The 13,364-nt window shown below is 39.1% G+C and overlaps 2 protein-coding genes across 2 annotated transcripts in view; both read right to left on the reverse strand.

Moving 5' to 3' along the window:
- Window positions 1-13,364, reverse strand: part of LOC142657685 (calcium-activated chloride channel regulator 1-like) — a 1,094,600-nt gene that overhangs the window by 870,996 nt on the left and 210,240 nt on the right. The gene's annotated exons all lie outside the window — the stretch shown is intronic.
- The window catches only part of TRABD2B (TraB domain containing 2B), a 208,279-nt gene that overhangs the window by 115,715 nt on the left and 79,200 nt on the right, over window positions 1-13,364 (reverse strand). The window contains exon 3 of the mRNA XM_075832962.1: window positions 2,654-2,800. Coding sequence (XP_075689077.1) covers window positions 2,654-2,800 — 147 coding nt within the window. The remainder of the gene's footprint in view (window positions 1-2,653; window positions 2,801-13,364) is intronic.

The raw sequence follows: 13,364 nt of genomic DNA on the forward strand, positions 1-13,364 counted from the left end.
AAATATGGAAAGATTTTACCAAATATTCCTGCTAACTGTGAAGCTGAACTTTGCTGTTTGCTGGATTTATAGTTGCTTATCAATGTTACTTATAGGGGAACTTTCTAGTAACCGAGTTCTCCGGACTCCAAAAGTTTTGCCTTCCTCTATCTACCATGAAGCACCAGGTAATATTTGAGCTTCTTCGTTTTGACGGAATCAATAGTGTAGTCGACTGCGCTATTGAGTCCGTCAAAACGACAGGACTCTTGTACAACGGAGACTATCAGAAACCATTTGCATCGGATCCGTCACCATTGAAATAAATGGTGATGGAAACGGAAACCTATGGTTTCCATTTGTGTCAGTCAGGGCTCCATTCTGATGGAAAGCTCAGGCGGAACGTCGGAATGGAGCCCTGAGGCAGTTGTAAACGAAGCCTAACTCCTGTGCGATTAGTTGTCACCAATCTGAATGCAGCGGTGCTGGTGTAGTGTATTGTGGAGTGTATGGTGGAGTGTATGGTGGAGTGTATGGTGGAGTGTATGGTGGAGTGTATGGATGACTATCGGGCTCCATATTGATCCAGTACATTGGTAACACAGAATTACAATTTTGTAGCACAACATATAATTTTGTAACACAGAACAACACTTCGTGTCACATAATATTATTTTGTAACAGAATGCATGTTATTGTGCAACAAATTATATTTTGTAATATAAATAACCATTTATTGCTGCAGATTATTATTTTGTGACATATAATACCATTTTGTGAAACATAATTATGGGACAGTTGGGTTTAATCTAATTGTATGTATTTTATGTTCATTTTTTTAATTAGATTTCTACGTTACCAATGGCCTAGTATTTCGGGAATAGCTGGCAAATAACCAATAGGGCCTTGCGGAAGCTGTTATGTAAACCATATTAGACAAATGGAAATGGATAAGAAGAATCAAAATCCAAACAATACCAAATATACATTGAGAATGGTAATATATTATGTATGTTGAGAATTGCACTATACAGGTGAAAGATGGTTACGGCTGTCAGCGCATGCTGGGAGTTGTAGTTTTGCAACAGCTGGAGAGCCACAGGTTGGAAAACACTGGTTTAAACCATGAGATTTCCCACAAAAAATTGGCAAATCTAGTATACAACATTAACTACTAACACTATAACATTGTATGATTTAAATCTAAACACTAGATTAACACTGGCTTATGTTGAGTGGACATCCCCTTTAAGGCTCCTTGATATTGAGTAATGTGCAGTAAGCCATCGAGTGGCGAATGACTCGGAGGGCTTAAGCAGTGAGAGTGTGTTAGTGCAGTGACTTATTTCGATAATCATTAGACTAGCCGGCCATGCGCTAGGCTTCCCTTTGAATGTAAACTAAGAATTGCTCTTAAGCCTTTAGTTATGACGAGAGGACTTATGTGCAAAGACCTGGGAAGTCCATATAATTGGGCTTTGTTGCTGCACATTCCTTCCAAATCTTTTCAGACAAATCAACAAGCCTGGCGCTCATGAGGTTCAACCAGAAGGACAGCGCAGTAATCCCATTATTTCCCTGGGCAAATGAGAGCCACGTGTGTTAGAAGGGCATGAAGAGGGAGGTTAAGTCAGGTTGGGAGCAGGGGTTATTCATGTCAGCCTAACGCAAGATAAATGGTAGAAGACGGCACATATGGGACTGGTGTATAGTAAGCAGTATGGTCAGCTGATAAAAATAGTCAAAAATAAGAAAATGTGTGAAAAATCACCAGAAATTTTTCATATTTGAATCACCCTCTACTATCAAGTTGTAAAACATGCTATTCAGTTGTCTATTAAGGCCCTATTACATGAGCCAATGATCGGGCATATTAGCATTCATATGATCGCTCGACCCCGATCATTGCCCTGTGTAAACGGAGCAACGATCAGCAGATGAGCGAACGCTCATTCATCGGCTGATCTGCTCTTTTATGCAGCATTAAAAATCATCGTTGTTGGCAGCAAATCTTCCTTTGCTGCGACCATGAGGGAAATGTATGGGGACGAACGATCGGAGGAAAAATATAATATGAGGATATATAATATAATATAATAGGAGGAAAAATAAATATGTCTCAATCCAGCGCTGGATTAAAAAATATTTATTTTTCCTACTGTGATCCAACCGAGTGGCACCTCGAAGATCCGTGCGCAACCCGGGATCAAAACGGCAAGACCGGTGAGCTGAAGAAATTTTTCTAAGTTGCCGTATAATAGGACCTTTATTTTTCATCTGTTTAAGTGACAACCAAAATGGCCACCATTACAGCCCCCACCCGGGAGGTCTAGACAGTGTTGGGGCCAGCAGGCTCCCTTATACTCTATGCAGACAATGGCGCCCAGCAGTGGATCCACATCCGAAGTTGATAACTTTCTGCGCCACTCAGCCAGTTGATCTTGCCCATGTGGTGACATCACTATTGCTTACATGAGTGCCTGGAGACCCTTCATTGGCCACTCTCTCATTTCTGGATTGCTCAGTGTAGAAAGAATGTCAACCAGCAGGCCTAATACGGGATGTGCTATACTGATCCCTACTGAAGAACATTTGACTAAAGTTTTATTGCCATACCCTACATTTTCCTGGAAGAAAATAATTTCCAACACATTCAACCTCAGTGAGCACCAACCTGTGAAGAGTCCTGGTTGAAGATGACGGTGTTGAGGTCTCCACAGTTGTAATGTTTTATGAGATCTTCGGTCGTGTAGGGGGCTTGAAAGCTTCCTGCCCGTAGACTTTCATGTTGCAGCAATGTCTGGTTTAAAGCAAATAAAACCTGGAAATGAAAAATATAATAATGTTAGTGTCTCCTACTTGGAATTTAAGTGGATACAAACTGAGTAACAACTACTAGAGCTCCCATCAGGGTTGTAGTCTAGGTTTCCCAGACTCCTGGATGACTGATCTGAGTTTTGCAGTAATATGTCACTTACCCCTAAATTACTGCATACCCAGACTAATGTGGCATTCAGGAGTCTTGGAGAAGATTGGTGACAACCACTGAGGAAGCTTTAATGGCAGCCATATTGGTTATCCTATTCCTTTTTCCAGAAACTTAAAAAAATGGCTGGATATAGGGGCAAATTCAGAGCCCTTGCGTTACTTTATTATTATGCATTTTAAACTAAATGTCAACCTCTAAACTCTATTTATTTCTAATCTAAACAATTCTAAGAGCCTATGTTGATTCATTCCAAAATATATCTTTAAGAGTGGAATAACTCTATTTTTATGATGCAAAATATAGATAGAGTTAAATGATAAATTCTGGACGCTTGCAGCCACCACTAGGGGGAGCGTAAGTACTTATTGCATACAGTTTATAAATTGAGCTCAATAATAACACATTATACAGCACGTTCCTAATCTCCCCCTAGTGGTAGATGAAGGTAGCCAGAATTTTATCATTTAACATTATGTTCACCTATTGCACTGGGAGCTCTGAATCAGTAAAACAGAGCAATGACTGCTATAAAGATATATTAAGACATTAATCAGCACAGAATTTTAGACTTAAAATGGCATTGTATTAAAAGGTGGACATTCACTTGTAGGAACAGTGGTCATAGAATCAACAAGTGCAGAAAGTGCCCATCTTTCCATTCAACGTGGGACATTTTTCTCATTAAAAGTTAATGAAAAAGTAATTTTGCCCATGACAACCAATCACATTTTAAGTTAGAAAATGAGAGCAAACTTGGCTGGTTTCTATGAACAATATATCTGTTCCTTGTGGCCAAGGTTGCGGGACCCTAATAAGTGCTATTGGATGGGAAAAACTGCTTTTGTAGATGCTATTCTTTGGTTGGCACAGCTGGTATCTTCTTGAATCAATCACCAAAATTAAAATTGGCAAATGTGTGAAAAAGAATAAATATGATCTAATCCATAGCAACCATCTCTCACCAGCACAATGCAACCTGAACTAATAATGCGAAAGAGATCGGTATCTAAAAGTTACTTTATGAAGGAAGTCGAATACTGAAGTCATATCGCTGGACTGCAGCCCACAGTTAAAGTGTAACTAAATGTTCAACAAACTTCTGAAACCCCCACCAATCGCTAAAACGAAGTGGCAGAACTGCTCATGTTAGCGCTCAGCCGCTTCGATTCTGTTCGGCTTTTTCCGGAAATCAATGTAGCGGAGTACGGGATCAATAGAAAGTCTATGAGCCCGAACGCCAATACATCGGCTTTCTGGAAAAAGCCGAAGAGAAACGAAGCGGCTGAGCGCTAACATGAGCACTTCTGCCGCTTTGTTTTAGCGATTGGTGGGGATCTCAGTGCTCGGACCCCACCAATCAAATCTTCTGACATGTCACCGTGAAATGTCAGAAGTTTGTTGTACGTTTACTTACCCTTTAAGCTACAGTAAATATTAAAGGACATTTCGCCTTTAAAATTAGTACATTTAAGTCCTTATATCTGGGTTGAGGTTTTTTTCGGAAAACTGTGTGGCAGGCGATATCGCCGCTATTACAATTTCCACAAGGGTTGTCACCCAATTCTCCCACGGTGACAAAGTTATGCATTGATATATCTATTATTTCCTTATTGGTGCATATTTACCACTAAGGAGTCAGGTGACAACTCCCTCTTGGAGATGTAGCGGTGGTCAAATTTGTTGTCACCCAGTTTTTCCAACAACAGGTGAATATAATTATTAACAACTAAGCAGAAGAGGACAACTGATTTTAGAAGGAAATTGACTTTGTTATAAGACGACTTACAGCTTGATCTGGAGGCTTCAGAGCTGAAATCTTCCAGAATTCCTTAATGGTTCAACGTCTTCACAGAACTTGCTCTAGTGATTTACATTCTCAAAACTAGGGTCGTACTGAGAGTTGTCTGGGCCCCCAGGCATTAATGGCCTTGGGCCCCTTAATAACCACCAAAATTTGAATACGCTTGGCTGGGATAACATAATGCCTTTCAGTAGCATTTATCTCATATATCTCTTGTTTGTTTGTTTTTGGTAGACCCTGCACTTATACATTAATGTATCTGACTCTAGGGCTGTAGTCCATTAGGCACTCAACCTGCGGTACATGTATCCCAAGAGTTACATGCCATGTCTATAGGAGATTCTTGCACAGTTTATGATCATAGCCTTGGGGGAACTTTGATGTAGTTTGTTGAGTAGGGTGTACTTGGTTTAAGAAAGTTTAGCCTTTGTTCACATCTGCGTCGGGGTTCCATTCATGGGTTCCATCAGACCTTTCCGTCAGAGGAACCCATGAATGGAAACCATAGCTTTTTGTTTTCATTACCATTGATTTCAATGGTAATGCTTCCGTTACAAATGGTTTCCGTTTATCTCCGTTCTGTAAGGCTTCAGATTTTTTGGCGGAATCAATAGCACAATCAACTACACAATTGATTCCGCCGAAACAACGGAAACCTTACGGAACGGAGACAAACGGAAAACATTTGCAGCGGAAACATTACCAATGAAATCAATGGTAATGCAAATGGAAAGCTATGGTTTCCGTTCATGGGTTACCCTGACGTAAAGGTCTGATGGAACCCATGAACGGAACCCCGACACAGATGTGAACGAAGCCTTAAAAACACTGTCTTAATGCACAAATAGTCAGTCAACCCAGGCACTGTACAGTGTTATGATAAATTGAAAACTAGATGTCCAACTGCATTACAGGAACTCAGCTAAGATGATGGGAGTCTGTCTGGTAACAAGCTTGATGATTGTTTCCAGTAACAACCAGTAGAATTGTGAATACAGCTCTGGACTATTATAGAGATCTGTACTGTAAAGTATCTACAATTTTACTAAACTTTTTACGTATTGTAGAAACTGGTGTTCCAATGTGAACATTTGCTTTAAGTATCTCCAAAGGTGTAAGATTTCTCATTGCTTATCTTCATTTATCACATAACATACTGTACATACTAATTATAGTAATTGCTATTTAATAGCAGGGAATATTATCAACAGTGGAAATATCCAAGGAATGTCCGCAATTACTGAGCATAGCTGACCAGAGGGATATTTTACATAATATTTCACAAATTTAAAGTCACCCCCCCCCCCACCCCAGGATACACAAATGTCCTTAGTGAATGTAGAACATATGATTGAAGTGTAACTTAAAAGAGTTTTTACTGTTCCTTCTGGAAGACTATGATTGTCAGCCCTACAAATCAACACTGACCCTTATTCATCTAAAATACATTTCATGCCCCTCAGGAATTTAGGGTATTACTCTCCTCTCCAGCTTCCCATGTCCACAAAATTACTTACATTTCCAACTTTGACACCAGGAAAACACACTATCCCTTTGTTCTTTGGAAAAAAAGCTGACACCAGTAGACACACAATTATGTTAAAATAGATGTGAAATTTTTCAAGGTGCAGGGGTCTATGGATGATGGAACAAGTGCATGTATTGTAACCAATCTTGCGTCACTTTTTGGGCATGTTAAGTGTCGGTATAAATAAAGAAATGCTATTTGAAAATAAAAGATATATACGAAAAAGTATAAAAATGATACAATACGTATAATAAGCAATATGGAACAGTGTGTCATTATTATGAAAGCGAGGGGACATTGCGTGCCACTGTAAAGGATCTGTGCACATTATTTGGGGGTTGGGGATAGGCATAAGCTGGTATGACATAGTTTATGTATTTTTGGTTTGTGCTAGCGAATATTTCTCTCAATCAAAATATATATAAAAAAAGTTGTCACCTGGCACCATGCATCTACGTAATTCTAGAAGCCCTTACTCACTTATTCTGTCTTTAATTTGTCTATAATTTATCACCAAAAAAAATAAATAAATCCATAAATAAAATATCAAAATAAATACAGAAAAAGATATGCATGGTTATTTTTGTGGTATGTTACATTAAAAAAGATTTTCATGTTCTGACGTCACAAAGTCAACAAGCAATCACTAATCTCCAAGAATAAAATGAAGGGGAACTCTTAAAAAATTGTTAAGGTGATCTCCAATTTTTTTATTCCGCAAAAAATGGTTAAAATATATTTCTCCATTTTTTAGAAATTATTTAGAATGGTGAAATAAAAATAAAAATAACAATAAATTAAAAAAAATGGTTAAGATGAATTTCACTTTTTGTATTCAGAAAAAATATAAAATAGTCAAAAATATATTTCTCAGATACTGAAAATTATTTAGACTGATAAAAATCTAAAAAAAATAATAATAAAGAAATAACACACCATAGCATTACTACGGCAATGCTTTATTAAATAATCTCATATCTCATGAATTATGAAACAAGAATATATTTTTAGCCCGGCAGAATGTTTTTTTTTTTAAATTTTACAAACCAAATCAATTATATTTAAATATGCATATACACTGTATATATTTTCACAGAATGTGAGCCGTAAATTGTCGCTTTGTTAAACTCTTTCATCTTATGTCTTATTTCCTACTGTTTTCGGTCAGAATTATTTAAAGTCTTACTTATTATTATTACTACTACGATGGATGGAGAGCAATGCCATCCCACGAGAGACACCGGCTCTTGGCCCTTCATACCAAAATGGCCCTCCCTTACAATTTCCTTAAGACTATTCAGCCTTCTACTTCAAAAATAAATACACTTATTAAGTCCGAGTGCCTGTAGAAAATCCCACCTAATAAATAAAATGCAAGTTATTTACTCAAGGAAATGATGGAAAATTATTACTCAGTCTTTGGAAAAAAAATGTAGATTCTTCTGATTTATGATCCCTCCTTGCACGTCCTTCTGAAGCCATTTTTTTTTCTCTCGAGTGAAGTTCTGTACTGTGGTGAATTAGGTTTTGAAAGGAACCTTTTCAAGAGAAGGGTTTCGACAAACATTAACTGGTGGCGGGCCTAATCCATGCTCCAAACTGATTTTGTCGAATGGCCTCTTCAGTGTTCTTTTTGTAGCCATAATTAACATGACCTCCCATTAATCAGGGCACAGTAATTGCAATGTGCGCCTGTGTGGGAGGGAAGAGGTCATACCTCATTAGTGATGCCATGGATTTCGATCACTGCACTTGGATTAGGGGCTATGAGGGAAATATACTTGGCATTCGTGATCAGAGCAACGAAACTGTATTTTTTGGCTTATGGTTTTTCTTTGAAAGACTGAGTGATAGTTCACATGTTGCTACTTGTCCGACAATACTAAGAGGGTGCAAGGAACAAGAAGCTAGAGGTATATAACCACTAAATGCCGCATTCATCGACTATTTGTCAAATAACCTTTTTATATGGAGGACGAAAATGGAATAAAAACCTGTCCTTTTTAAAGTGCACCTGCAGGGGATTTGAACACTTACTGCCAGGTTTCCTCACAGATCACAGCTGATCATAGGGGATCTCAGCAGGGGGACACTTTATGATCAACTTATTATCAAGGGACCCATCTAACAAGTAGGGATTGTCCAAAGCAGGGAACCCCTTTAACTACAAACTTCCTAACACCATGTATGTATCGGAAAATCACCATACCATACTGGTCCAACTAGTATGATAGGCATCATGCACACATGGCAGTGGCAATCTGAATTTCCTACAGTCGTGCAAAGTTAGGGGGAGTTCACACAACGCTTTTAGTCAGGCAGAAAAAAATTGCTTTCAAATTCCTTCAGGAATCTTGTGGCAGATTTTGAATTGCCAGCTTTTCATTTACGCTATTTTTTGGGGTTTGGCAGTGTTTTTCACCCACGTTTTGTTTTAGCGGTGGAATCGAATGCAAAAACTTTTACCAAAAAATGCCACAGAAAAAACGTCCAAACAAGCGCTGCAGGTTTTTTTACTTTTTGACCAAGTGGGCGTTGTGGAGAGAAGTGTATGACACTGACCAATCAGTGACCAATCAGCGTCATACATTTCTCCCCATTCATTTACACACACATCTAGCTAGATCACTACGTGCAGCCACATACACACACATTAACATTACTCAAGTGTCCTGACAGTGAATAGACATCACTACCAGCCAGGACGTGATGTCTATTCAGAATCCTGACACTTCAGTAACGTTTGTGTGAGATTTACAGCAAGGCAAGCGTAATCTCGTTTTCAATGACAGTTTCATGCGTAATCTCAATCTCATGCTGTAAATCTCACACAAACGTTACCGAAGTGTCAGGATTCTGAATAGACATCACGTCCTGGCTGGAGGTGATATCTATTAACTTTCAGGACACGTTAGTGTGTGTGTATGTGGCTGCACAGTGATCTAGCTAGATCACTATATGCTGTGTAAATGAATGGAGAGAAGTGTATGACGCGGATTGGTCACTGATTGGTCAGCGTCATACACTTCTCTCCACAACGCCCACTTGGTCAAAAAGTAAAACACGCCCAGTTGTCCATTAAGAAGTAATTAGCATAAAGCTAATATAGGTCAAAAACTTAGTCAAAAATGATCGTTTTTCTAAATAAAAAACACTGCTGTAATCTACATTACAGTGCCGATCACATCATGTAGAAGATAGGCCACTTATAATGTGGTGACAGAGCCTCTTTAAAGTTGGAAACAGTTCAAAGAAAGAGCACACCTCTTTTCATTTCCAGAAGCCGCCCTGGAAAAAGTAAGCCCCTGCCTACTATTGAAATCAGTAGGGGGTAATTTGGGGAGTTTCTTGGCGCTGATTTTGACATGGTTTCTGCTTCAAAATCAGCGTTAAAAAATGTATTTTGTGAACTACCCCTTATTGGATCACTTCAACTTGTGGAGCATTAATAATAATAATAATAATAATAACAATAATATATTAACTAGCTGGCGACACAGGACAAGAATACTCATCCTGAGCTTGCCACGTTAGACGCAGACCCTCTCTTATGGTGGAGATAAGGGAAACCTCTTGTCTCCACCGTTAACCCCTTGAATGCAGCAATCAATACTGACCACACATTCAAAGGGAAAATGAGAAGGGTAGACCCCCCTTTGATCGCATCATAGGAAATCCCTGTGACTTGATCGAGGGACATACCATATATGGGCAGACAGCCCAGGGTCCATTAAAGGACCCCAGGGCTGTCTAACCATATTTCCTGTCGTTAGGGCATACTGACAATCAGTACACCGGCTAATGTACTGCCATACAGATATATGTCAGTACTTTAAAGTTAAAAAAAATCACAATCAAAATGCAAAACATTTTAAGTTTAAAAAAAGTAAAAATTCATTAAAAAAATGTATGTTAAATGAAATAAAAAATCTGTAAAAAAAAAATACCTTGAAATGCTAATTTCTTACAATGAATAAACTTTACAAAATATAAGTCCCAAACCATGAAGTAATATAGACATATTTGGTATCGCCACATCCGTAACAACCTGTACAACAAATGTATAACATTATTTATGATGATCGGTGTGTGGTGTAAAAAAAAGAAATGAAAACTGCTGCGGAACTGTTTTTTTTTCTGCATTTTTGCCAAAATAAATATTTATATAAGTTAAACGATAATGTAAATGTACAAAAAAAATGTCACCTACATAAAGTACAACTCGTCCCGCAAAAAACAAAGTCTCATACAGCTATGTTAAACAAAAAATAAAAAAGTTATGAGCTCCGGGAGGCAAAGATGGAAATATAAAAAAATGGTTCTGTCCTTAAGGCGAAAATTGGCCGTGTCCCTAAGGGGTTAAACAATTGTTAGTTATTTAGTTCCCTTTTTATCAAAATTTTATATAATTTATTTGTGTTCCGTCTTCTGCTTGCTACTTTAAGAAATGCTGGATGATCAGGCAGCACTGTTTACATTATTGGTACTAACTATCAAATGCCAGATTAACGGAATTGTAATACATATATAGTAAAAATTATTTTAATCCAGGGATCTGAGAGGTGCCAGATTATTAAATATTCTGAATTATCGGACGTTCAATAAAAAATAATATAAAACTCATTTGTAAGGCGGGATAACCTTCAAGAATACAGCGCATGTTATATTTTCTGTATTAGTCTGTCAAATATTAATAGTAACCTGTCAGAAATTTTGAGGTATCAAAACTGCTGTCAGGGTGATATAAGGGAGGGCATTTTAAAAGTTTTGTTTTTTTCTGCATTACCGAGAAAATTATGTTGAAATCCCCCGGTGTGCCGATACCAAGTGCCGCCGAGGCAGGACTTGATGTGCAAGTGCTGCTGCACTGCATGCCGCAAGCCCCACCCCTCTGCTCTGAGTGACAGCTCTAGCAGTCTCCTGATTGGCTGCTACATCCATCACTCAGAGTAGGGAGGGGCACTAGCGACCACTGCGCTAGTTGACCCTCCCCTATATCACCATGAGGCCTCAAAACTGCTGACAGGTTCCCTTTAAAAAGTTTTCCATGGGGCTAATGATGAGAAGTATTCCTTAGTCTTGTCGGCGCTCTATCCCGGATGATACAGTCAGTTTAATATTCATCGCTGTCTTCATGTCTTTTCCTAATGAGGTCAGACAGACTGTTCTTAAAAAGGCCGAGCAGTTTAGAATAACACGCTATTAATAAGTCATGTTACGCTAAGTCCTATTTTAATCAAAGACTTGGCTGCTGCACAAATACTCAAATTATATGTTTCGTTTGCAGAAAATAATTGTTTGTTTTATGTGCAGTGGAAAGACACGCACGCTGCACCGTCAGGGCATGTTACTAGATTCTGGCAATGAACTAGAAAAATGCAGATGTTTTTATTTTCACACTGCATTACAGTTTCTGTGCAGATAACAACATTAAGTGATTTCACATTATTTCATAGTTCACACCATCCATATCTTGATTAGACCACACCCATTATTTACATAGCCACGCTTCTATCCTCAGCCATATAGCATATCACCATTAGTGGCTACATACATAGCAATATCATTATGTTGACATCACTGTGTACTGATGACATCATCATGGGAGACTGGTATTAGACTTTCCTTGCTATTTCGTGTATTAACCTTCATAACACAGCCAACATACATAGCAATAACATTTTCTTGACATAACTATGTACTAATGACATCATCATGGGAGGCTGGTATTAGACTTTCCTCGCTATTTCATGAATTAACCTTCATACCACAGCCTCCCACAGTGCTCCTCACCAGCCAGGGTGCCAATGTGCCATAATAGATCCAGTTACTGTACCCCATAACAGAACCAGCCCAAGGCAATGCCTGCCATTGCACCATAGCAAAGCCAGCTACAGTACCCTAATGGCTGTGCCAGTCGCTTTGCCCAATAACAAAGTCAGCCATAGTGTCTTGGCAAGACAGCAAGCAAATTCCCGCCTCTACACAGCCACGTCACATGGGCCTTATAAAAGCCAGAAGTAGCTAGAGTTGGTGCAGAGGTAGCAGTCGCAGCTGGCCCTGGTGCCTGAGGGGGTCGAAAGACCACTGTACTACATAAGAAGATACCAGTATTTTAAATGCAGATTTTAAATTCAGATTTTGCCTTGGGGCCCAGGAGGTTTTCATCTCTGGTGTCAGTCAGAGTGCACCCAAAGTCCAACTGGCCACAGTGCCCCCATAATAATACTATCCACAGTATAATCCATATGCCTCCTCTGAACTCCCATGCTAGTCTCCTCCTCTACTAGGTGAGTGACATGTGGGCAACGATTAGGCTGCTCACAAATCACATCCTCTTCATGTGTCATACAGTACTGCATAGGACTTCTGTCCAACGGAAATAATCGAATCTTTGCGTCTCTGGATAGAAGGACAATGCCAATCATCTAGGACTGTCCCACTGAATCCGTATGCTTGGCAACTGTGAAGATGTAGCAGATCTGAAGTTGTCAGAGCAGAGGAACGGTCACAGAACTAATGTGCCACTACGACACGTCAACCTACTGACTTATCCTAATTCACTCAGTTATTAAGGTGCACAAAGCAAACTGTTAAATAACAAATTATGCTATGTCTGTTCATTTATAAATAGTTCATCTTTAATTTATCTTTTAAAGTGTAGCTAAATATTTGACAAACTTCTCACATGTCATAGTGACATGTCAGAAGTTTGGATTGGTGGGGGTCCGAGCATTGAGACCCCCACCAATCGCTAGAACGAAGCAGCTGAAGCGCTCGTGTGGGCGCTCAGCCGCTTCGTGTCTGTTCGGAAAACCGATGTATCTGAGTACGAGCTCATAGACTTTCTATTGAGTCCGTACACCGATACATTTATTTCCGGAAAAAGCCGAACAGACACGAAAAGGCTGAGCGCTCACACAAACTCTTCAGCTGCTTCATTCTAGCGATTGGTGGGGGTCTTAGTGCTAGGACCCCCACCAATACAAACTTCTGACATGTCACTATGACATGTCAGAAGTTTGTCAAAGTTTAGCTACACTTTAAATGCAAACCTAAAGAGCAAA

Source organism: Rhinoderma darwinii, chromosome 7, assembly GCF_050947455.1.
Source record: "Rhinoderma darwinii isolate aRhiDar2 chromosome 7, aRhiDar2.hap1, whole genome shotgun sequence".
NCBI lineage: Eukaryota > Metazoa > Chordata > Amphibia > Anura > Rhinodermatidae > Rhinoderma > Rhinoderma darwinii.